The sequence below is a fragment of the Taudactylus pleione genome, unplaced genomic scaffold, assembly GCF_031769625.1.
Source record: "Taudactylus pleione unplaced genomic scaffold, aTauple2 ptg000559l, whole genome shotgun sequence".
NCBI classification, from domain to species: domain Eukaryota; kingdom Metazoa; phylum Chordata; class Amphibia; order Anura; family Myobatrachidae; genus Taudactylus; species Taudactylus pleione.
The window spans coordinates 1,936,506-1,964,135 of record NW_028284961.1 but is presented as its reverse complement, the minus strand read 5'-3'; the positions used below and the strand labels follow the sequence as shown (position 1 = coordinate 1,964,135).

At 43.4% G+C, this 27,630-nt stretch overlaps 1 protein-coding gene across 1 annotated transcript in view; it reads left to right on the top strand.

The window, feature by feature from the left end:
* Window positions 1-3,618, top strand: part of LOC148481845 (uncharacterized) — a 42,306-nt gene extending 38,688 nt beyond the window's left edge. The window contains exon 7 of the mRNA XM_088452917.1: window positions 3,334-3,618. Coding sequence (XP_088309043.1) covers window positions 3,334-3,584 — 251 coding nt within the window. The 3' untranslated portion in view covers window positions 3,585-3,618. The remainder of the gene's footprint in view (window positions 1-3,333) is intronic.
* The last annotated feature ends 24,012 nt before the right edge of the window (window positions 3,619-27,630 follow it).

Sequence of the window (27,630 nt, the reverse complement as noted above, 5' to 3'; positions counted from 1 at the left end):
GCCTGTGTGCATAAATCATATATCTATAGCCTGTGTGTATACCTCATATATCTATAGCCTGCGTGCATACATCATATATCTATAGCCTGTGTGCATATATCATATATCTATAGCCTGCATGTATACATCATATATCTATAGACTGCATACATACATCATATATCTATAGCCTGTGTGCATAAATCATATATCTATAACCTGCGTTCTTAAATCATATATCTATAGCCTGCGTGCATAAATCATATATCTATAGCCTGAGTGCAGCTTTGCAATTGTGATCCTTGCTGAATCAAAATGGCCATCTGGCACAAAGTGCTTCTGTCAGATAACTCGCTGTTCTGATATAAATAAACCACCCCTTTTTTCATCCAAAAATGTGAGTGCTGTCCCTGCCCCTACCCCGCTGGATCTGCTGAGAGTTTTTTATAATTTTATTGTGGACTGGGCATCACAATAGTGTTTTCTATGAGTGCTGTTTAATTTTTTTGCTATATATATATATATATATATATATATATATATACAGTGGTCGAAGTGGGGCGGTATACGGCGGGATGATATACCGCCACTTCCCAGCCCCACTTCATTTTAAATGTAGACGAGAATGCACCAGCGCTGGGATCCATTATGGGATCCCAGCGCTGGAACAGCGGTGGCAATGTGTTAAGATGTGTCCCGCAGGGGACACATCTCAATCGGGGCAGTGGAGGTGCTGACATGTAGCCGGGACGAAGTACTTGGTCCCGGCTGCACTGTAAGCACCACGTACTGGGCGGCCGCGGCTGCCAGCCAATCACAAGGCTCGCAGCCGCCAGCCAATCATGGGACTCGCGGCCGTCAGCCAATTGCAGGGCTTGCAGCCGCCAGCCAATGAGATGCTGCCAAATGGCAGCTTCTCATTGGCTCGCAGCGGCGCCAATGAGAAGCTGCCAAATGGCAGCCTCTCATTGGCTCGCAGTAGCGCCAGATAAACTGCAGTGAAGACCCGAGGATCCCGGTGACTCCACTCCAGCAGCGCAGGTAAGAGGGAATTAGAGAGAGGGGAGGGTGTGAGAGAGGGGCAGACAGAGGGAGGCAGGCTAGCTATTGTAGGGGGTGAAAGAGAGAGGGAATCAGTAAGGGCAGGGTGTGAGAGAAGGGAGCAGGCAGGGAGAAGTGTGAGGGGGGGGGCAGTCAGAAGTACAACGGGGTGATATGGAAGCAGGGGCCCATAGGTGGGGGGGAGATTCAATCTCCATACCCCCACCTCTAAATTACCACTTCGAGCACTGTATATATATATATATATATATATATATATACACAGACACCTACTAAACCTTCAACCCCTCTCTAAAATGAATTGCGTTACAGTCACCCACAGGGCCCCATAGAGTAATGCCATCTGCAGCTTGGTAAATCCGACCAAATAGATACCTATATGTTTTCACAGTATTTCTTGCAATACAAGTTTAATAAATATTCCCCTTAATGAGCCCATAATGTTTGGTTGCCATTGTATGCACCATACACTATACACAGAGAGAACGCTTCTTGTACAGACTCTAACGAAGAATTCACCAAACTGTGGTTTCACCTAATCATGCGAGTTGAAGTACGATCTGCAAACATGAGATAAAACTACACACCAGAGACCGCAACAAAAAAACTGTACAACAGAGGCAATAACACAAAACTGCACACCAGGAAACATTAGATGAAACTACACACCAGAGACCATGACACAAACACTGTACACCAGGGGACACCACACAAAACTGCACATCAGAGACCATGGGCTCTATTTACTACAAACCGCATAATGAATGCAGATTGTAGTGTGACATTAACAACTGAATTTGCATTGCGAATTCAGGCAATATCACAGGGATTTATTACAAATCCCTTGCAGGGACAAAGCTTGCGATAAAGCTCTGTCCCTGCGAATCCCCTTCAGAGCCTTATCACAGTATTTTCACAAAAAATACCGTGACAAAGTGCCTGTGCATGCGCCGACTGGCTGCTGCTGCTACCCACCCCAGCGCTAAGCCCCACCCCCGTGATAGCAGACCCCCCACGACCCCCCCTCCCTTAATTACACTTACCTGCATGATCCGGGCCTCCGGTGATGTTCTCCATGCCTCTGGTCAGGTGATCTCCCATACTGCACTGGGACCCGATCAACTGATGACCGGGCAGCAGTGCACTATGGGAGACCAGCTGACTGGAGGGGAGTCATCACCGGAGGCATGATCACCGGTCCCTGGAGTCAGGTTAGTACATTTTTTTTTTACCAATTTTTTTTTTTTTTTTACAGTAATCAGCTTGCGGTCTGTGTAGCAGTGATCAGCTTGCGGTCTGTTTAGACCACACAGCTGATTACTGGGACCGGCGACCGGCTCTACTCTCCCCGTTAGAGCAGGCTGGAGTCCGGTAACTGGGGGAGATCCTGGATAACGTCAGATCCAGGTGGCGTTATTATCACAGGGCTTCCCCCGGTATTTTTTTACAATTTTTTTTGTAGTAACTTTGGTCGGATCACATTTCCCATTACAGTTATGGGAAATGCGATCTGATTACTAAAAATAAGTGATACCTAGGGGTTGGAGTAGACTAACTATATGTGATACTAAAATAATGTGAAAAGGGTGTGAAAACACAAAACAGCCTTTTTCACTTTATTTTAGTCAAAATAATGATAATAAATAGAGCCTCATGACACAACATGGCACACCAGGGACCATGACATAAACTACACATCAGAGACCATGACACAAAACTACACACCAGGGACCATGACATAAACTACACACCAGGGACCATGACATAAACTACACATCAGAGACCATGACACAAAACTACACACCAGGGACCATGACATAAACTACACACCAGGGACCATGACACAAAACTACACATCAGAGACCATGACACAAAACTACACACCAGGGACCATGACATAAACTACACACCAGGGACCATGACACAAAACTACACCTCAGAGACCATGACACAAAACTGCACATCAGAGACAATGACACAAAACTACACACCAGGGACCATGACATAAACTACACATTAGAGACAATGACACATAATTACACAAAGGAGAGCTTGACACAAAACTGCACACCATTATAATCAAAGATTTTAGTTAAGTATTTATTAGTGAGCCAGCATTGTCTTATTATGGAGGCAATAATAGTGTATTTATAATGAGGAAGTGTGGATTTATTATATTATAACTGGGGCAAGTCTATTTTATTATGTGCTGAATACAGTATGAATGTATTTATGACAAGGAGTCCTCAGTTTATTGTCTGTGACTAATTACTACGTTTGTGATGGATACAGGGAAGCGGAAGGTGATTGTGGTGATCGATGACCTGGATGACAGCAGAGATGAAGTTAAATCCGTGGTCCTGAAGAAGCAGCCCAGCATCGGGAGACTGGCCGGGGACGTCTTCTTCTTTACTGCAAAGGAAAAAAAATATCTTGATGGACAAGAAAAACATGCACAAAAAATGGCTAATAAGCCAACAAGTGACAAAATACAGAGAATGAAGGAAATGCTGAACTTAGTAAAACCAAACATTTCCCCATAATCCAATTCCTTTCACATTCACTCCAATCCGTATTCTGGGCCTAATTCAGACCCGCTCGCAAGCGCTGAGTGCTCGCAAGTGGGTCGATGTTGCCCCACTGCGCATGCGCACGACGGACCTGGCTCCGTCGTGCGCATGCGCGAGACCTGGATAGCAACGGGCAAGCCATCGCTATGGGTCTCGCTACAAAGGGGGCGTGCTGTCGATGGTGAGTGACAGCATGCCCCCTTTTGTGGGTGTGCCGGGGGCATGGCTGCCCAGAGGCATCTGGGGACAGATCAGTGGGAGTGTTTCCGGCTCTGATAGAGCCGAAAGTTCTCCAGGGCTTGCGGCAATGAGACCCTATCACAAGGGTCTCGTTGCAAGCCCGATGGTCGTGATGGTCTTGACCATCGCGACCATCTTCCTGGTCACTCGCTATAGCTGTGGGTGGTCACCCACAGCTATACGAGCGGCCAGGAGGCAGCTCTAAAATTAAGAAGGACGGCCCTGATTCAGAGCGAGCGCTCTGTCAGAGCGTCCGGCTCTGAATCAGGGCCTCTGTCCATAGTCATGGAGATGATCGAACCTGCCTGCGAATGATCGTGGATGTACAATCCAATGTGCGCAAATCACTTCCACCCGCTGCTTTCTACATTGCGGCCACAGGTGTGGAAGTTTGCAGCAGCCAAATATACCACCTTATGCTAATGCAATTCATCTGTCTATGCGAGTGCCTGGCGCATGTATAGCTCCGCCCAATGTTTTCCCAGCCGCTGCTACAGCTGTCATCATTAATATCAGCTCATACATCCCCCTTGTGCTGGACACAAAAGATTTGTCTGTACCAGTCATCCCATCTCCATCCGAATGTCTCAAATGGCAGGAAAGTTGACACTGCCATGACATCCCTGCAAGATGCCTCTGTTTCATGTGTGCGCATGGTAAACACCTAGATCAGAGGTTCCCAAACTCGGTCCTCAAGGCAACCTTACAGTGTAGGTTTTAAGGATAACCATGCTTGGACACAGTTGACTTAATTAGTATCTAAGGGGTAAATTCATGTAGTTGTGCGGGGGTGAATTGTTACTTATCACTATAGATCGCATCAGTTTGATGCTATCTATAGCTTAGATAAGTAGCTATTTCTGTTAGAGATGTGCCCTGACCCCCGTGTTTTGGTTTTGGATCTGTATCCTTGTCTTTTGGATCTGGGTCTGGCTTTGGATCTTTTTCCTTGGTGTATTGTTTTTAGGTTTTGGATCTGTATTTTTTTCAAAAATGATATAAACAGCTAAGACCACATAATTTGGGCCTGTATTTGTTCCTACCGTAATATTAATCTTAATAACAATCATTTTCAGGCATTTGCATGGATATTTAACCATCTCACAGCTCACAATATTGATTTCACTATTTTTCACCAAATAAACCCAAAGGCTGCAGCGAGCTGGCTGGCTAACGTAAGCGGCAGAACAGTGGCACAAACGCACGGCAGATTTAAAAAATATAGGACATCTAGGAAACATTGCCACACAGCAGTGGCAGACAGGATGGCAGTTTAATAAACTGTAATAATGTCAGTCAGCAATGCCCCAAATTGTGCCAAATGTAAAGGAAAGAGGTGCAAGATGGAATTGTCCCTCCCACCCACTCTTATGTGGTATATTAAAAAGGACATGCACAGTTTAACAAGCCAAGCACTTTAGCCAATAGGACTGACACTTTCATGGCTGAACTCCTTGGTTTGTTTGGGCCCCCACAATACATTTTTTTGGAAGGACTACCTTCAAGTATTAAGGAGGAGGTTGATGATGAGGGTGTTGGTGGTGGGGATTGCATGTGCTGGTCCGAACTGCTGGTAGCTGATACTGGACTACTTGTAATTAATTTACAAATTGTAATAATATTGTTAAACAAATAGCATGAACTCACTGCAAATGAAGTAACTGGGAGGAGTTGCCTAGATGGTTAACGTCCCTTCCTCTGCTAACTTTGGCTTTACAAATGGAACATATGCCTTCACAACTGTTGTCAGAATTTAATTTAAAATAATTCCACACCCAAGACATGGCTTTTCTGGCTTTCTTTTTATCATTAGCAAGAACTGCTGCCACTGGTAGCTGATTTACCCAAACCACATCCTTATCATCAACATCCACATTAGCGTCAGATAAGAGACAATTTCTGCCTCATCCTCCTTTTGCACTTCCTCCACACTATCATCCTCATTTTCTATTATTTCACCATCTAATAGTAGCACAGCCATCATGGCGTCAGTGATCCGCTGTGAAACTGGATGACAGCAGTTATACTTACTTCCTCTATCAAAAGGACTGTTTAATAGTCAATTGTTTATTGAAATTACTACTAGTAGTAGTCTTGCTTCCTTTCAGGGATGAAAGAACCACCCCCAGCAGCAGCAACAGGCGTAGCACTCAAGGATCCTTCTGAGGAATCATGGATAGGAGAGGAGTCAGTCATGCTTATGAAATTGGATGCAGAACTACTTCCAATCACGAATGAGGATGTTGATGATGATGCAGGTGTTAGTGGTGGAGATTGAAGGCACTTGGATCCAGATAGAAGGGAGCAGCTAGGTGACACTGGACTGATTGTTATTTGTTTTTTTGTCCCCAAAGTTTCAGAATTTGAAATACCCTTTCCAATTTGATGAATGCACTGCAAGTGATGTAACAGGGAGGAGGTTCCTAGATGGTTACTCACTTTACATGGCAATGGTTACAAATGGCTTGGCAAAAGTTTTCTGGATTGTGTGGAACAATTCCACACATGAGAAGTGGATTTTTTGGTCCTTTGCCCAGGCATGGTAACAATGGGATTTTCCCACCATGGGCAACAACTGTTGCCTGATTTACAGTTTTTACACAAACATCCTCCGCATCAACATCCTCCTCATCATCATCATCCTTGTTGTTATCGCCAACTACGTAAATATCCTCCTCATCCTCCTGGTGTAATCCCACAAAAACATCCCCAATTTCTACATCAGCATGTTGACTTGTAGAGAGCACACAAATGGTGGAAGGAGGATCCTGTTCAAGTACAGTATTAGAAAGGTCAGGTTCACACATGGCAACTGCGGACAAACTTGGACTCTCATTGGGGATCTGTGACTTTTCACACACAGTTAGTTCTGGTGTCTTACTCATCTTAACAATTTTATTTTTTTTGTACCTCTCCTACAAGCAGAAGGGCTTAAATTATCACAACTAGAACCACCAAGGCCTTATCCTTTCATTGCCACTTTGTGCAGTGAATGGCATATTGCCAATTTTTTGTTTCTCTAAAGCTGACTTAGCTTTAGATTTTTTTTCATTAACAGGGTAAAAGTAGATTTTTTTTACATGGCCTGACTTAAGCCCTGGTGCCTCGGCCTATATAGATGACGTTGACTGCCTTGCATCGTCATGACTGCTGCTGGCAGCTACAAGACTGGTATGTGGTTTCTGCTCTCCTGTCATGTGACTGTACTCCATACTCACTGTGTTGTTGCAGCAGTATCACCAAGCAATTATAGAGCAGCTAAGTTGCGGCTAACGCACACAACCACACACAAAACAATATATATTTTTTTAAAACTGGTGAAGAGCACACCTGAACGAGGCAGCAGACCCTTGATAAACAACACAGGCAGCACCCCTGCGCAGCTAAGTTGCTGATAAGTGTGGCTAATGTGCGCTCACACACATTTTTTTTTAAAAAAATTTGGAACTTGGGGGGAAGAGCACCTTCGATGGACAGAGCACCACCTGGACAACACAGCAGCACCTCTTATGGTCTGCAGAGACACAGGAGCTACTGAAGCCCCCCTCTTCTGTCTGTAGCACAGCTCCTCCTAGTATAACTATATAGAGTAACACAGCCCTTATGGACAACAGGCACAGCATAGCCCAGCACAGCAGCCAGCCCTAATATATGGATATGGATGGAGTGGACAACAGCTAACCAGCCCCTATGACAACAAGTGACAACAGCCAGCCAGGCCCTATGCAGTATAGACATTAAGCAGCCAGCCCCTGACAAGTGAAAACAGTAGCCAGCCCCTTAAACACACAGCAAGTTGCAACAGCACAGCACAGCTCCCACCTTCCTTTTCACTCTCCACAACCAGAATGAAAATGGCGGCGATCACGGGTCCTATTATACAATCCAAAACCGGTGATAATCCGACAGCGGGATAATGATGTTATGCCTCGTTTTGAGATCCAAGTCAGGTGGGAAAACCCGAGCCAACTCCGATCTGGCTCAGATCACCTAAATTCGGGTGGATTCAGATTTGTGAAATCTGAACCCGCTCATCTCTAATTTGTGTAAACTTACCTGTTTGGAAAGCAGTGCAGTAAATCCCAGTGCTGCGGTCTGGTCTTCTCTTCAATGACTTTTCAATTTTTTCCCCCTTCTTCTGTACAATCACCAGGTCATCATTGCGGTGGTGGTAAGGGGGACGGGAAGGGAGGCGGTAGGGCAGGGGGCTCTGGCTGTGGCAGTGGGCTGCCAGATGGAGGTGACCCAGCATATGCATATGTAGAGATGACCAGTCTGGATCACCTGGAATCTGGACCTCTCCGAACACAGGCATCTGAGCCACGGCTTTTCAGCTTCCCACCTGATTTGGATGTGACATTGGTGCTGAATCTTCCCAGACTTCAGTTTTTTTATATAAAAATCTGCGATCAACCATGGATATTCCTAAAACCTGGACCATTGAGGACTGAGGGCCTGATTCAGACTTGGGAACAGAGAGATATGTCTCTCAACTGTGAACCTGAACAAACCATGTTGCAATGCACAGGGTGTTGTAAATACATAATTTTTTTGCATGTGGGGTAAATACTGGCTGCTTTTGCATGTATCCCACAAATACTGCACAGCTTTATTATTACTCTACAATTTAGATGTCAGTTTGGAAACACTCCTCCCAAATCTAAATCTCTCTGCACATTTTACAGCTGCCCCCCCTGCAGTGTTGCATGGTGTCACCAAGATGATCAGTTGAGAGATATCTCTCTCTATTCCCAACTCTGAATCAGGCCCTGAGTTTGGGAACCTCTGACCTAGTTGCTACCCAGAAATCCCATCTTATGGAAGGCTATGAGCCTGATCCTGAGTTGCACGCTAAGACGATATAAACACAGTTGGCCAATGATTTAGGTACTGCACATACCTATCGACTATTATAAAACTGAGACACAAAACAAATCTGGGAGCAGGAAGTGTGGATTTAGTGTAACAAAAGGGGCTGTGTGGTCCTGGGTGCTCCTAAATGGAAAGCTAAAAGATAAGGAATCCCCCCCTTATTTTTGTTGGGGTCCTTATTCTAAGGTCAATCTAGTGCTGCCCCTGATACTGATGGCCTTTTCTTTTGCCACCAATAAAATATGCAATCAAAACAGATGTATATACCGTAGAGCACAGACTTAATATTAAAAATTCTTAACATAAAACATCATATTTATTTCTCCAGTAGGAAAGTGATGAGTAGTATGATATAATGATATTTCTTACAGTGGTAGCAATAGAATAAATTAAATTGCTAAGCATAAATGCACATCAATAATACATGTATATAAAATCATCCAATATTGATAAATGTACTGTTAAAAATTATCTGGCAATGGATATTTCACTCTTCTCAGAGTTGATGTATCAATAATCCAATTTAAGAGCCTGATTCAGAGAGCTCACTCTGAATCAGGGCGTTCTTTTTTTTTCCTGCCTCCTGGCCACTCGCACAGCTGTGTGTGACCACCCACAGCTTGTGTGAGTGGCCTGGCGATGGTTGCGATTATCATGACCATCGGGCTTGCGGTGAGATCCTGCGGTAGGGTCTCGCCTCCCGCAAACCTGAGTGGACTTCTTGCTCTAATACAGCAGGAACTCCACTACTGACATCACGAGTGATGTCCGTAGGGCCACCCACAAATGGCAGGTGTTCCTAAGGGAATGCCTGCGTTTGTGCAGCCACCCCCCCTCCCCGCCTACAAAATGGGGCGAGCTGTCAATCAACATCGACAGCTGCCCCGTCTTGTATTGAGCCCCGGAGTGACGGAGCTGCCGTCGCTCGCTGGGGCTGGCGCATGCGCACACCGGGGCTCGTGCATGCGCACACACCAAAGGTGGCGCATGCATAGTGGGGGAACATTGACCCGCTTACAAGCGGGTCTGAATCAGGCCCTAAGTGTCCATAGTCTGTTGGAAGTCGGCATCTCACTCTTGAAGAAATCAATTGCAGCATTAATGGCTGCGTCTTCATCTGACTCAGAATTGCGCCCTACGTCGGCTCATAATCCATCCCATATGGAGTTGCTTGTCACTACAGATGCATCGGGCGACACATGCACAGAGCGCGTTTTGCCGCAAGCGCAGTATGAATTTACGTCTGACTCTGATCCAGGCCTGTGTGTCTGAAGCGGTAACTGTAGAATATTACTATAAACATTGTACAGTATTGTGAGCATTATATAAAACACAGGTTATAAATTATAAACTAACAGAGAATATAATTTTGGAATATGCTGAACCGAAGCCCACTCACTATTCTCACACAGGACTCTATTTATCAATATTATTTTTACTTAAAAAATGTGAAAAAGGCTGTTTTCACACACATTACCATTATTTCAGTATCACATACATATATTACAGAGTAATTAGAGTAGTTTTCATGAAAAAGTACCCTGTGCCCTTTAATTTGCATATTTTTAGTATGCATATTGCATTTCTCATACTTGTAATGGGAAATGTGATCTGCCTGAGATTTACTAAAAATAAATTGTAAAAAGATAAGTGGGAAAACCCTGTGATATTGGGGCTTTCCCCCCGGTCCCCCGACTCCTATTCCACTCTCACAGGTAGAGCAGAGCCGAGAGCCCACCTCGTATCAGCTTTGTGTTCTAAATAGACTATGTGCTGTTCACTGCACACAAAAAAAATAACACTTACAGTACCTGCTTCCAGGGACCAGTGATCGGTGCTCCGTGATGTTTTCTAGGGCTCCGGTCAGCTGGTTTCCAAGCTCCTGCACTGTGACCCTGCTACAAAGAACAGCTTACTGGGGTCACAGTGTAGGAGCTGGGAGAACAGCTGACTGGAGCCACAGAGAGAGGACCTCACCAGAACACCGATCACCAGGCAGGTAAGTGTAAGCTAAGGGGGTGTCATGGGGGTGGGGGTTAATCACAGAGGGTGAGATCACTGGGGGTGTCAGTTGCAGGGGTTTTAGCAGCAGCTGGTGACGCATGTACAGATATATACTCACTGTATGTATTGCGGAAAATACTGTGAAAAGTATGTTAAGTGGATTTGCAGGAAAAGAGCTATATTGCAAACTCGGGGCCTGATTCAGAGCCACACTCTGACCAGAGTGCTCGCTCTGAATCAGGGCCCTCCTACCTAATATTGGAGCGGCCTCCTGGCCACTCGCATAGCTGTGGGTGACCACCCACAGCTTATGCGAGCAGCCAAAAAGATGGTCGTGATGGTCAAGACCATCGCGACCATCGGGCTTGCGATGAGACCCTTGTGGTAGGGTCTTGCTGCCGCAAGCCCGGAGTGCTTTTGGCTCTATCAGAGCCAAAAACAATCCCACTGACATCACTAGTGATGTCAGTGGGGCCGGACCCAGATGGTAGGCGTTCCCATGGGAACACCTCTGTCTGGGCAGCCACGCCCCCGGCACGTCCACCAACAGGGGCGTGCTGTCACTCTCCATCGACAGAACGCCCCCTTTGGTGTGAGACCCCGAGTGACAGCTTCCCCGTTGCTCGCCGGATCTCGCGCATGCGCACGACGGAGCAGCCTCTGTCGTGCGCATGCACATTTGGGTAACATCGACCCGCTTGTGAGCGTACAGTGCTCGCGAGCGGGTCTGAATGAGACCCTCTGTCCCTGCTTGTGATTTATCATACATCCTAGTGATGTAATCAAGTATTACATTCCGATTTTGGGCGAATTTATCACAACTGAGATGCGGATTGTGATAAATATGCCCCATAATGTCTAATATACACACTAATGTAACCAATACAAATGTGGTGTTATGTACAGTCAGTGCAACTCCTTCTTCATGGCTTCCTCTGATATTATTAGTACTGTACATGTTAGTCTAGTATTAATTGTGTATTGTGATTAGAGAAGGTTGATCAGTATTTGAAATTTGTACGTGATACACGGAGAGAAAGTTTGAAGATTGCTCTGAAGATGGATGATCAACCTAAATTTGTATTTTTCATATAATAATAATAATAATAATAATAATAATAATAATAATAATAATAGTAATAATAATAATGTAACAAGATTGCATGCAACTTGTTACACTGTTACAACTTACATGTGTGACTTTTTTGCTTGAACATCTAAAAAAAAAAGATTCATTACTCAATTTGCTGTAAATATACTCATTAGACCTTTTTCTTTACACAGACAGAATCACTTGTTCAGATGCTCGGGTCAGATGCAGCTGGAATGCCGCTAGGGGCGTGGCTTCACTGTATTAAAAATCACAAAGGAAACACATTACATGCAGTGGCCGTATAGTGTAGATTATAAGCTTGGAGCATTTTATATGCACCGTGTACAAGGCACAAATAGTAAAAGAGAACTTCAGTTTATAAAAGCACTGAAAAAACATATGCTGACCTCCCCTTCCCCAACTGAGCATAAAGCATCCTTGTTTCAGGATGTAGTTACCATCTTGGTGGTCAGAATGTATAGGAGTTACCATCTTAGTGGTCAGGATGTACAGTAGTTACCATCTTAGTGGTCAGGATGTACAGTAGTTACCATCTTGGTGGTCAGGATGTACAGTAGTTACCATCTTGGTGGTCAGGATGTACAGTAGTTACCATCTTGGAGGTCAGAATGTACAGTAGTTACCATCTTGGCGGTCAGGATGTACAGTAATTACCATCTTGGCGGTCAGGATGTACAGTAGTTCCATCTTGGTGGTCAGGATGCTGGCACTTAGAATACAGGTGCCAGAATCCCAACATCAGTTGGAATCCCAGAGCCAAGATCCCAACCAACGGCATCTCAACGGTAAGTATTATGGTTAGGGGGACGATTAAGGTTAGGGCTTAGGCACTAAAAGGAGAGTTATGGTTAGGGTTAGGCACTATGGGTTGGAGGGTTAGGCTGCGGGAAAGGTGGGATAGGGAGAGGGTAGGGGTTAGAGTTTCCTCAGATGTTGGGATTCTAACTGTTGGGATGCCGCTGTCGATATTGTGACTTCGGCATCCCGACCACTTTTTTTTTTATCAATATATGTTTATTGGTAGATTTAGATTTTTTTTTTGCTTCCAAAAACAGTTTGTGAGAAAAACATACATTCAGTAGCATGCTTGAAATATAAATCACACATAACAAGTACTAGATATAAAAATAGATCCATACCTTAACAGCTATAATCAAAAACAGAAAAGAAAACACAGTTAAATAAAAGTAATATAAATAAATAAATAAATGAAAATATAAATTAATAACAATGTAACACAGAAAAGAGGGTAAGAAAAAAAGAAGAAAGAAAGAGGGGGGTGGATGAGGGAGAGATGGTGGCTCTTAATTAGAATTAAGTAAATGTTCCATAAGGAACAGCCTTTTAGCAGAAAAAAATAAATAAATAAAATAAATTAGATTAGAGATGACAGGAAAATAATATCAGAGCTCAATCCACGGAACTTAAATATGTACTAGAAGACTTCAATTCCAACCATGGGTGCCAGGTAGAAGTAAACTCCTGATATTTCTCCGGGCCCATTCGAAGATCTTCTATGGACATATATAAGTCTATATGGGTGAACCAAGCATGGGAGGAGAAGTTGATCACCAATGCACCAGGATCACAGCTTTGGTGGTGCTATTAAGAAACTTTAACAGGGAATTTTTGAAGTTTGAAATAGGGCCAGGGAATAAATTGAGAAGCCAGAAAGAGGAGTCAAGGGGGTATCTGCACCCACTATAGTCTTTGTAATGGAAATCACCTGGTTCCAAAAGGGACTTAAGAGACTGCAGTCCCCCCAAATATGTAGTGGAGAGCCTGTCTCCATGTCACACCTCAAACATTTGTCCGATAGCCTCGGAAACATTTTTGCTAGCGTATGAGGGCATCGGTACCATCGGGACAAAACGTTAAATTGTGTCTCAATCACAGAGTAGCTAACTGAGCTAGCAAACATGTTTTGAAGAATTTTTTTCCAATCACTCTCCTCTAAATCAAGGTGTAGGTCTTGCTCCCAATCCTTGGCGTATTTGGGAAGAGTAGGGTACAAATGTTCAATCAAAAGTGCATAACCCTGTTAGAGAAAATGCGCGGGGCGCAAAGGTGTCAGGCACAAATCTTCAAAGGGAGTCAAAGATCTAGATCCCGCCAAGCGAACATCTCTCCTTTGCAGAAAATGCTTCAGTTGGAGATAACTCCAAATCTCAGCCGGAGGAAGCCCCCATGTAGCCTGCAGAGTGGAGAAGGAGAGCACAACTCCCCCCTTGATCAGCTGGGCAACTCGCTGCACTCCCTGACGTTTCCAAATAGCAAATGCAGCGCCGTTAACACCCGGAGGGTAAGCAAGGTTACTGAAAAGGGGGGTCAAGGTGGAGAGAGTAGAGGACACACCCATTAGTTTGCATAATCTATTCCATCGTGCTAAGTTGGGGCCAATAGTGGGATGAGAGATAATCGTAACCCTGGATCCCCAGGGATACTGTGCAATGTGGATGGGAAGGGAATGATTCTCAAGGTCAACCCACTGTTTGGTATCAGTTGTCCAAGACCACTCCATTATCCTACCTAACACTATGCGTCATAGTATACTGGGAAATGGGGCAGCTGAAGGCCTCCCATATGTCTGCGTCTGAAGAGAACTGCGTGTTGAAACCTAGGTCTGTTATTTCCACATACAAAGTCTCTGATGACATTATGGAGCTCTTGTAACCATGACTTGGGGATATGTATGGGCAAGGTTTGGAGGAAAAACAAAACTCTAAGGAGAACATTCATTTTTATTACAAGCAACTTGCCCAGCTTATTTCCCCATTGATAGAACCGGTTTCTACAGAGTCGGTAATCGTTTTTAATGTCGACAAAGAGCAAAGCATTAAGGGCAGACCTAGTCTCAATCAAATCAGATAGGATTTGAGGGGAATGGAAGGACTTATGTGTTGTTTCCAACACTCTAAGCTGGTGGAACAGGGCAATTTTCCTACTTGTTTTTTCACGTTTGAGCATTGAACCCAGTTGGACAAGTTTCCCCCGTAAAACACATTTATGGGCCTCCCACACTGTGACCTCGGAGACCTCAGGTGTCTCATTAAAGTCAGCAAGAGTCTAGCAGGTGTTCCTGAAACATCCACTTCCAGCTGGAGAGACCAGTTCAGATCACTCCCAAGAACCGGGATACCTACAACCAGCGGGACAATCCGATCCAGGACAGTTGAGACAAAAGATGGCTGACTCTGGTTGGGGACATAAAGATTAATAAATGTATGCAGTTGGCCAAATAATGTGCACTTAACCAAAAGTGTCCTGCCCTCCTCCAAAGCTACTGAGCTCACATCTTGAAATGGGAGGCATTTAGATAGCAGAATCGCAGCTCCAAGGGATTTGCCTTTAGTGTTGTTATTATAAAAAGAGACAGGGAATTTGTGATCTTTAAGGATAGGAGCGTCAGCAGACCTAAAGTGTGTTTCCTGGAGAAACGCTACATCCGCCTTAGCTACGAACAGGTCGCATAGAACCCTATATCTTTTCTCTGGCAAATTTATGCCCTTTGCATTGAGCAAAACCACTTTAATGGGTGAAGCTTATGTATCAACCGCCATGATCCATCATCTGTGACAGTGAACATAAATCATGATGGAGCACACCAACTCTCCCAGGGAGGGAAATCGCATTGAGGTAATCAAAATAAAAAAAGGAAGAGAAAGAAAGAGAAGAAGAAAAAAACAAAGAACACATAATAAGGATCATACAGAACAATAGCTTGTAGATACTACCGCCACTTGGGAGCTCGGGAATGAGAAGCATGACCGAGACCAAGAGAAACCGGGTGGTGAGGGGGTCATCGGGGGTTAATGACAAACAACAACCCTAATAAGAAGTCAGTGTATACAAAACTTTTTAAATACATAGCAGAGAAAACATTGCAGATACAATCAAATTGGTGTCTCGTAGTACAAAAAAAGAACATTGAAAAAACATATCTAGTTAGATCGAACCAAGAGTGTCCCTTGGGGAATGCTAATTGGTAATATCTAACTGGAATATACATGAATAATATAACACTAATAATGTGATAATATATTGAAAAGGATATACAATCAGAGGAGGACCAAAGGGAAGGATTCGGCTCGCCAGTTTCCATACAGGGCATCATCCAAGAAACCTGAAAGTACAAGATGAGAAACAGCAAAAAGGGACAAAGAAAGAAAATTCTTTCTCAATAGAAATATCTGGAAAGTACATTGAGTCCCCTTGTAGAAGTATGGAAGACAGCTCAGAATATATGAAGATCATCACTCGGGAGCCAGGGGTACAGACTTGCGGTGGTTAGTAGGAGGTTTCGGGTGCCAGTCATTATTTGATTAGAGAGTTCTGGCAGGAATTAACTCAAAAGTGACTCTTGCCAATCCGGAAGGGACACCAAAGGAATGCTCAGGGTGGAACAGAAAGCAAGTGAGGTTAGTTGGATCTTTGAAGGTAGGCAACTTGCTGTTATGGTAAACTTGAAGGCTAAAAGGGAATCCCCATCTGTATTTAATATCGAGCCTCCACAATTCAGCAGTAAGAGGATGCAAAGCTCTGTGTTTTTGGAGTGTCAACCAAGACAAGTCCTGAAAGATCTGATTGTGTTGATCGTTGATGTTTATGACATCCAAACAATGAACCTTGCGTAAGATATCTTCCTTCTGGGAATAATAATGGAGATAACATCTCTTGGGCGGTCCGACTGGGCTCCTCTGGGGCGCAAGGTGCAATGGGCTCTATCAAACTCTACCCAAGAGCTGGGATCCCGGCCCAGGATATCATTGAAGACCTTGGTGAGGAAGCTGACAAGGCCCTGTGGTAGGATATCTTCCGACACCCCCTCTTTGTCCAAGTCATCAAGGCAGTCTTGAAATTGTTGAAATATCACCGATTGTCTAAGGACGGATGCACGGAGAGCATTGTGTGCAGCCACGGAGTCACAGGTGACATCTTCTAAGGAGGTGTTCCCGGTGGAACGAGATAAGGTTCTTGGATACAGATGGTTAATTAAGCCACACAAACCAGTATCTTGAAAAAAGATATAATTTATTACAACAAATAATAAGATATGGAAGAATAATAGTTACTTAGCTTCGGAATATAAGATGGTTTCAAGATCCAGGAGCCTCCTCTCAGAATAGAGCTGGAGTGAACAATATCCTGGCCACCAGCTGCAGTCTCTGGTCCAGGCATAGGGCAGGCCACTGGGAGCTTCTTTGTTCTTTGTTTATATAGTATCTTGCATACCCATCTAACTCTTACTAATATGGGCATAAACCTACTTCAAACTACTTTATTGGTTAACTACTGATAAGGACTTTCTAAAACTTAAAGCAAGCTTATATCGCAGTAGACAACGCCTTGTGGATTTATGGCCTGTCTGCTTTTCACATTCCTGTACCATTTCATGCCTGATATACCACTTCATGTCTGATACACACATAAGAACCATGAATAGAAATGGCTGTCAGTAGCCATTTTGCTATCCCAATACAATCCACCCTTGGGCTTATGGTGTGGAAGACATGTATATCATGATCTCATAGGGATCTTTCCTCCTAATTGGCATCAATGTAACAGAATCCAGCATGTTACAACATTTCCCTGAACAAAGAAATAATACCTTGATCACAAGATACTGATGTGCCCAGCTATAACGTGGCATCACAGCGCTATCTCTCACTCCACACATGGCGCGACACACACCACGCCATGAGTTGCGCCACAAAGAAAGTTTAGTAGTGGAAAAAGTCATTACGTGTAATACAACATTTTGCCCACCAGATGTCACTTTTCCTAAACTACATAGCGCATGCGTGTGATTTCATTACGTGTAATACAACATTTTGCCCACCAGGTGTCACTTTTCCTAAACTACATAGCGCATGCATGTGATTTCCAATGTACCGTATGGTATGTTCTGTATCACCGCCCGATGATTGTTTGACAGAAGCGGTGATTCGGTACACTATACAGTATTACAGTGTTTTCCACATGGAATCAGGAATGTACGGTATAATAAAGCGGTAGAAGAATGTGTAATCCAGTTTAAAATCATTAAGCTCTGGATTATCCACTGACTGTGCGGTTGAAATCATACTGTGTTTGCGCAAATGTAAATACTGTCGGCACTGTCCCAGACTTAGACATTAGATTTTACAAACTACAGAACTCTAGTAATGGGTGAAGCGTATGGCCTAGCAGTCTAATGCCTAGTCTCACTGCTTCTCCCCTCTTCTTGTTCCGTGGGTTAGAGACCTTGAAAATACAGTATGTTTTTTAAATTTATTTTTAAAATCTTCACTTATAATAATCAGTATTCAATACAGTACATGTTGAGCGCATGTCTGCCCAGTGCTTCGGGAGTCAAACAGCAAAACTAGGATTTTTATTATTGTACATACAGTACTGTACCTTAGAACGCAAACTTGCGTCAATGCCGGCGCTGACATGAACGTGGACATTATAGTGATTTATTATGACCATCAAGTGGCAATGGGCCCTGTTAAAGAGACTGGTTTCTGTATATCAAACTGACTGCGCGTTTAACCCGCAAAATTGCGTCAATGTCTGCGCGTGCCCAGTGGTCGGGGTTTAATCACAATGGAATGTGTGCCGCATGTCCAGTGAAGCCATGCCATACATTAAGTAGCGCTATTTTATGGCGCATGCCCAGTTGACTGTATTGCTAACAGTACTGTTGAATTTTCACACTAGTGCCATTCTGCACTGTCCGAGACTTACCGCACAGTATACACAATAGTAAATTCATGACTTCATAAGGTGCTACAGTAGTGGACTAACAGCAGTTTGTAGGGCAGATGCAGAGCGCAAACTTGCGTCAATGAAAATGCTGTCCTAGACTTGGAAACTTTAGTAATTTAATATGTTTAGTAACTGATAGTTGACTGTGTATAAGAGAGGGGTCTCTATAGTACAAACTGACTCCGCGTTTAAACCGCAAAATTGCATCAGTGTCTGCACAGTTTGCGTTGTGGTAACTTATAGCAAGTTCTGATGGGTTACGGTACAAATACTGTAGGATCTCTGGGGCATGCCCAGTGGCGGGGTTGCAATGCATTGCAAGTGGTGCTGCGCCATAGCCATACCCTTGTAGCACTATGGCTATGTACTGTGCGCCATTGCGTATAGTATGGAATTTCATACTGTACAGTAGCGGGTCATGATTCACACACAGTGAAAATGTGTTATTATTATTACACTGACTGTGTAATAATAATATTAAAAATAAAAAGTGTAACCTTGACTGTCTAATAATAATGAAAAAAAGTTTAAGCTTCCTGGTTTCGAACCCGGGTTGTACAGACGTCTGCAATGTAGAAGTTCGATTTCTTACTTCTACGCTACACACGCCTGAGTACTTCATCGTATGGTACTGTAGATGTCACATAAAGTACTGTAGAGGACTAGGAGAGACTTGTGAGCAAGGGCTTAGGTAATCCGTCTTGCTTACACTTCTCTCCTTATGTTCGAGACCTTGATAATTTAATTAATTTTTTTAATGTTCACTATAGTACTGTAGTTCAGTCTTATTATCCAACCCTTACAAAAATCAATCTATTGTACTGTAGATGTGCCCAGCTACAGTACTGTAGTTTGTTGCTCCATACGGTATGCCATACAGTATACCGCATTGCTAGTTGCGTGCTACACTGTGGCGTATTGAGTCTCATAGCACTGCGCATGCCCAGTTGTCTGTATTATACGGTACTTATAACTGTAGTTGTAAGTACAATACGGTAGACATTGTAGAGATTCCCTGACTCTAGGAACTACAGTACAGTAGATGCAGTAGTCTAGGGGGCTAATGCCTAGCCCTACTGCATCTACCATTTTCCCGCTGGTTCGAGACCTTTAAAGTATATACTGTATACGGTAATTTTATTTTGTTTTAAATCTTCACTAATACATTATCCATAAATTCTGGTATTTCTATGCCACAGTACTTTGACAAAAAAGTCTAACCTTGGTAATAATAAAAAATAAAAAGTGTAACCTTTCAAGCTTCGAACCCACAAAAGGGTTGTACAGGCAGCGTAATGTATTGGTTTGATTATTTACCATTACACTACAGCCGCCTGCAATACCAAGGTTGCACCTGGCTTGAGTGTTTCCTACCATACTGTACGTCATCGTATCTCAGGCGCATGCCCAGATCTACTGTATAGCCATGTAGCGTTTTTTTTTTTTTTTAAGTCTTCGCTACTTTTGTTCAGTATTGTTATCCAACCCTTACTAAACTCAGTACATTTTATATATTAGGGGGTAACTGTACTAAGATGGTAGTGCTATTAAGAAGTGATGTTGCCCATAGCAACCAATCTGATTCCAGGTATTACTGTACAGTATCTTCTAGAAGGTGCTACTGTAGATAAATGCTAAGTACAGTAGAATCTGATTGGATGCTATGGGCAACATACAGTGCAGTAACTTCTTAAATAGAACTCCCATCTTAGTAAATTTACCCCTACAAGTTTCACTTTTTCCCCCCCAATTTTTTTTCTTCTGCCCCCCAAAATGAAAGCTAATTTTTAGTGTGTTCTGACTTTTTTTGTTAAAAAAAGTTACGCAGTTTACAGTACCTTTTGGGGACGTTGAAGGCTTCCCGCAACATTGCACCCCAATTCACCAAATTTTTCCGCCTGCTGTTCATACAGTAGGCGAAACTTAACATACAGTACTGTCTTACTGTACATTGCACTGACTTCCCGCCTACGGTAGGCAGAAAAGCTTTCAAATTGAATACAGCGATAATTTTACGCCTGGCAAAATGACTTAATCTCCGAAACTTTTTTTAGCCAATCACGTGTTTTTGCTCCAATGGGTGAAAAAGTGCCAACCAATGTTCTCCCAACTGTCATCTCACAGGCTGTGTTTGAAAAATGACAGTTGGGAGCTGATTGACTGACATCACTTTTTTATCACTTCTCACCGTCTAACACTGCTTAGTACAGTAAATAGACCCCTTGGAGTGAAAAGACGAGACCGGCTAAAAACAGTAAATAGACCACCCCTAAATTGAAAACGGCCCTCAGTGTATACAGTACTGTATGTGTACTGTACTGTATTCTACTGTAAGTGCCGGGCAGCTGTGAAATCACTGTGATGGGCAACAGGGATACTGTACAGTATATGACTGTGGGCGGCAACCCCCATCGGCCGGCACGCCCCTGGTGAGTGAAATCCTGGCCAATAGGACCATGCGCCCCTGCATCTGTGTGTTATTGACTTTTTGTACCTTTTTAATGACAGATGCACGTGTTGGGTCTCAGGCGCACTTAAAGACTGAATTACATACAGTACAAACACCAATTGTATAAATTAATGACAATTTTTAATTAACCTACAGTAACATGCTTTACAGAGGGGGGGGAACTTCTTTAGCGTTCCACCCCTGTAGTCCTCTACTGTCACACGCTTCTTTCTTCTGCCGCTGGCATGTCCTGGAGTTCCAAACTGGACACGGACATGACTACTGTACAGTACCTACAGTAGGAGGAAAGAGATGATGTGAGAACAGTCCATCCTCAATGCCGACCGATACGCCCTACTGGACCGAGGACTACACAAAAAGATTAGGCTTTTAAGTTAAAATCATCACTGGCACTTTTGGCCTCAGATGCAGAGTTTCACCTATACCAGGTGCAGACTCTACCGTGCATCAGAGTGCAAGGTCCACTGTACGCCCTGAAGAAAGGAGGATAGGCAGAGACAGACAGTAAAAGACAGACACACAGGTTCTCACCGGAGATGCTCTTGTTCTTCATCCTGCTTGATCCCACACACCCTGTACTGTAGGAGAGAGAATCCGCTGTGCGTGGCCCTTCCCTGCTCTAACAGTGTCACACTAATCCACTTCTCCACATTAATATATGCCCTAACTAACCAGACTAACAATTTTTTAAATAACTAATTTGTATTATAATTAAGCCTGGTGGTGAAATACTGTAAGCAGTGCCCCTAGGCCCACAGCCCATAATATAATGATAAAAAAAAAATACATGAAACAAGACAGTATTTGGGTGCCCCAGATGGAGGTGAACACCAGCTGTCTGAATACGATAACAGAGCACTAACATTATCAAAAACGCTTTTCTCACCTTATCCTGATGTCGAAGGGACCACCGGTCCAACCATACAGTAGATGTACAGTAGAAGCCTGTCTCTCAATTCACGGTGCACCCACTACTGTACAGTACTGTATGTCTGCAACTATGGATGTGGATGTTGAAGCAGCCACTACTACTGTACTGTATATGAACTAAAGGAACCTGAAAACTTGAAACATCTGCATTACAAATGGCAGCATCAAGCGCAGTAGCAGAAACTGGCAGCTGCAGCACAATCGGTGACGATGCCAATGTGTGCCTTGGAACAGGGGGCAATGTACAATAAAAGTAGGTGTAAGGAAAAGAGGAAAAGTATGAAGTACAGTACATAAGGTACAGTAAGGGAAAGTTATTGTAGATAAAGAGCTTATAAAATAAATTAGGAGAATACTGTATAATGTAGGGACAGAAAGCACAACCACAATACTGTACATACAGTATGGACACAGTGTACAGTACTTAGCAGTACAGATCACAAACTGAAAAGAGGAAGTTAAACCCCTCCTCCACATTACTAATTATATACAGTACAGTATAAGCTACATAGCAGTTGCTTGACCGTTTCTTTCGATGACAACTGATAAGACTTTATGGAGATGATCAATATAATTGTTACACTGGGCACGTGTCAATACTGTTCTCCAAAATGTCATTATCCCATCCAAAAGTTCCTGTTTAGTTGTTGGTTTCACATCAGACCTGATAAACCTCTTCAACTGGGCCCAGACCATTTCAATGGGATTCATGTCCGGTGACCTACAGGTAAGTAAAAAAAAAATATTCAGTCACAGTACTGTACTGTACTTAGTAAAAAGTGTACTAGAATAATTACTGCTCGGTACTGTACATACTTTTTGGTACAATAAACAGTTAGTACTGTACTATAGGACAATACTCACTCTGGTGGTGTGCGTTCCCAATTTATCCCGCTATCTTCCATGAATTTTGCTGAAGCCGAATGTTTGGGATCATTATCCTGGAATAATCGATGTCCTGATGGAAAGCATTTTCTCACAAATGGCACCATACAGCAATCTACTATTTTTTCTTGGAAGAAGGTCATATCCATGATGCCTAAAGAGATGAGAAATTGTCAGTAACAAGCATACACTGTACAGGACTGTAAATCATTTTTACAACAAACATTACTATACTGCACCTTCAAAAATATAGATCGGTCCTGCACCCCAACGAGATATACCTCCCCATACATGGACTTTTAACGGATGCTTCGGACGTGGTTTAAGTGAGAGATGTGCACGGTGTCGGAAGGACAGTCTTGAGAACCTCTCGAGAGAAACTGAAGTTTCATCTGTGAAAATGACGTCATTAAAATTCTCTCCACTCTCTATCCACCGTCGTGCTTGTTCAACTCTCTTTACGTTATTAGCATCCCTTATCATGGGATTTATCCTGTGGAATAAAAACAAGTTTTAGTTTACTGTCATGTAAAATTAGTGCATTATTACTATACAGTATATATATATTTTACAGTATGTACAGTACCTTGTAGGGCCAAAAGTCCATCCCAGTTCCTTACGCATCCGTTTGATGCTGGAACAGGAGATGTCCAGGTCACATTCTGCTTTTAGAATACGTTGGATTTGTAAAGCTGTACGCTCATCATCCTCACAAGTCAATTTGTGCGCAATCTTTTTGACGCTCCTACGGTAGAACACATACAGAGCCTATAGCAATTATTGGACAGTTAGTGTTGAAATTGGAACACAATACAGTAGCAATCTAGCATCATACAGTATACTGTAATAAAGGTTGATGTAAAGTACCTACCATGTGCATTTAGAAGGAAATCTATATCTGGTCCGCGTTCTCTCAAATGCATGATAGCGCACAGTCTGTAAACTAACAAGAACACCGCACTCTTTCAGCCAGGCCTGGATCTATCGTGTTGTTTTGTGTTCTTTTTTCATGCTTGCACTTATCTTGCTGATGGCTTTGCTGATTTTTGCCATGTTTGACGACAAAATCTGTGTAAAGAACAAGAGAAATACGTTACAGTACTGTTGCTGAGTATACAGACTGAGTACAGTATACACTACATAATTTAATGTTCAGTATCTTAAACACAGGGGGGTATTACATTCTTACTGTACATCAGCCGTAACATGTGTACACCGGTATATACTGTACTGTACAGTATAACCAGCTAGTAAATTTAATTTTGCAGGCTGTGTTTAATAAATGATAGTTTTGAGCTAATTAGTGATATATATTTCCCAATTTAATCTCACATCAAGCTTTCATACAGTATGCCCCTAAATACGCAAATACAGTATGCATCTACCGTATGAAGGAGACAAACAGGACAATAAACAGCAATATTGCGACTGAAACTAAGATGGCCGCCGAGCAAAACAAGATGGCGACGGTCACTCACGGGAGACTATGAGGGGCAGTGGGAGGCTAGGGAACGATCGTTGTGTTTGTGATAGTTACTACATACACAAATAAGCCTCTACGGGGATGGGTGAAGGACGGGGCATACTGAGGCAGCAGGACGATAAACACAGCAATATTGTGACTGAAACTAAGATGGCCGACGAGCAAAACAAGATGGTGACGGGTACAGGACGGTCACTCACGGGAGACTATGAGGGGCAATGGGAGGCTAGGAACGATCGGTGTGTGTGATGGTTAGTCCATACACAAATAAGCGTCTACGGGGATTGGTGAAGGACGGGGCATACCGAGGCAGCGGCAAGATAAACACAGCAATATTGCGACTGAAACTAAAATGTCTGCCGAGCAAAACAAAACGGTACCGTATATGTATTGAAAACTCGCTGCGCAAATCAGCATCTAACACAGCAAACTGCAAAATGACTGTGAACCTAGCAAGCTCCCATACTTACAGTACCAGTGTGTTGATACTGTAGGAAACAGCTGTAGAAGCTCAGGGTACTCAGGGTACAGCAATGAGCAGCAACAACAGCGACTTAGAAGTCAGGCAGCGTTGCAGGTGGTAGTAGTAGTTGTAGTAGTAGTAGTATCTCAAGGGTTCGTACTGTTGATACGTGCCGATGAGACAAGCCGAGCAGCAAGTCCGTACAGTTAAGTAGCAGATTCACAGTATGGACAGCTAGTGCGGTCTGAGACACTCTTTTATGCTACCAGAGACAAAAGAATTCCTTCCCGCAGAAAATCTGGCTGCTGATTGGTGTATTTGAAAAATGCACTTCCTTGTGGTCCAATGGCATGGCAGATTTTCTGCGGGAAGGTTTTCTTTGTCTCTGGTAGCATAAAAGAGCATCTCAGACCGCACTAGCTATCCACACTGTGAATCTGCTACTTAACTGTACGGACTTGCTGCTCGGTTTGTCTCATCGGCACGTATCAAAAGTACGAACCCTTGAGATACTACTACTACTACTACTACTACTACTACCACCTGCAATGCTGCCTGACTTCTAAGTTGCTGTTGTTGCTGCTCATTACCGTGATCTACCTCTGCAACTCTGCCTGACTTCCGAGTCACCTTTGTTGCTGTACCCTGAGCTTCTACAGCTGTTTCATACTGTATCAACTAGCTGGTACTGTAAGTACGGTAGCTTGCTATGTTTTTGCAGTTTGCTGTGTTAGACGCTGATTTGCGTAGCGAGGTTTCAATGCATATACAGTCCGGGACCGTTTTGTTTTGCTCGGCGTCCATTTTAGTTTCAGTCGCAATATTGCTGTGTTTATCGTCCCGCTGCCTCGGTATGCCCCGTCCTTCACCCATCCCCGCAGAGGCTTACTTGTGAATCCAGTAACTATCACACACACATACCGATCATTCCTAGCCTCCTGTTGCCCCTCATAGTTTCGCGTGAGTGACCGCCGCCATCTTGTTTTGCTCGGCGCCCATTTTAGTTTCAGTCGCAATATTGCTGTGTTTAATGTGTGTTTGCATTATTGCACCACTTTGCACATTTAACTTTGAGACTAATGGTTTTAATGGTCATGTACACACTAAGTTTTGATTTATGTTATAAAAATAGCAAATTTGGCGCTCTACTTTACAGTACTGTACTGTATATCAGTTGAGATATTCACACATTTTATTACTGTTGAGCTGACACCTACTGTACCTTACCGTACAGTATATAATTAGGGAGTGTTTTTTATATACCTGTATTTATCATATTTATTATCTTGTGCCTCTATACAATCTCACAATAGTGGTTAGTGCTTTAACAGTTTTAGCGCTGTGTAATCTCCTATATTTACCTGTATACAGTATACTGTATAACACACGCACAATCTTACTAGACAGAAAGAGCAGTATGAGTACTGTAATTGTTTACAGTGTTGTAACGTGAAACATTTACTGTATACAGTACATGTATTTCCACTATTTTACTTAACATTGTATTTAGTGTCTTTATACTGTACTTGTGTATCTCAGAGTGCACCGAACTGTCAAAATGGTGAAGAGCAAATGTTTTTACAACGGAAACAAATCTTGCCCACTTCCACTGACCAAAAGGCTGAGTGCACTAGTCCCACAATGGTCTACAAGCAAACCTTCCAAGAAGAAAACAGGTAAGGAAAATTTACAGGTACCTCTTCTAGTCAAGGCAAGGAAGAATGCAAAGGTGAAGAACAACACTTTGCAAGTGGACATCGGAGAAAATGGACCAGGGAACGTGGAGCAACCCATGAACGTCCCGAACCAGGAGGAAACACCAGTCATTTATGGGCCAGAAGAATTGGACAGCTTTGAGCCTCTTGTTGAAGATGTATCCTGCTCACCAACTCGGCAAAAACTGTCATTCCAAGAAGATAACGCATGCACATGTAGCTGTGCCAGGATGGTGAGAGACCTCGTCGGAAAAGTTTGTCAACTGGAAGCGAAAATTGACAACTTGAAAGAAGAGCTGAAGGACACCATTGCCGAAGCAATGAAAGAAGCAATCCGGCAAAGTAAAGAAGAATTGCAAGAGGCCACTGCCCAGAGTACCAGGAAGAAACATGACCAGGCAATCCAGTATGAAATGGTCACACCGGATGAATTTGAGCCTGAGGAGAACGACGACGATTTCAACTTGGAGACTGACCCATCCTTCCACTTGCTACATATGGACAATACAGTGGCATCAGAGCACTTGGACATGACACCAGTGCCATCATGCAGCCTGCCTCAGTGGGAGAGTACACCAGTGGCATCACATCGCCTGCCTGAACGGTCAGTTGAAGAATCAAGGATCAACAATGCAAGCATGCCTGTACTTTCACCAGGAACGCCTGTCATGTCGAGCACCCCAGCACCACTGACTGTATTTGGAAAACCCTTACCGGATATACCACTGGCTGTGATCAACGTTGACAAGGACAATGAAATTTACAGAGCTGTGAATTGTGAGATGCATCGATATGTGCAAGCAATATTTCCGGAACACATGCCCTATGACCTGTATTGCAATTGGACGAAGCGGGTGAACTTTGATGGAAGTCGGAAGAAAGTGCCAATCCCCAACAATTTAAGAGAAGATATCCTCTCAAGATGCCGGACAAGATTCAGGATTGGAAAAGAAGAACTTACCCAGATAAAGGATACGCTGAATGGGGTGCTGCGCATGCCAAGGAAACATGCAGGGAGACAGTCACTCATACAAGTACAGATCTGCAATCAACAAACACGACTTGAAGGGACTTGTCAGAAGACAGGAAGACC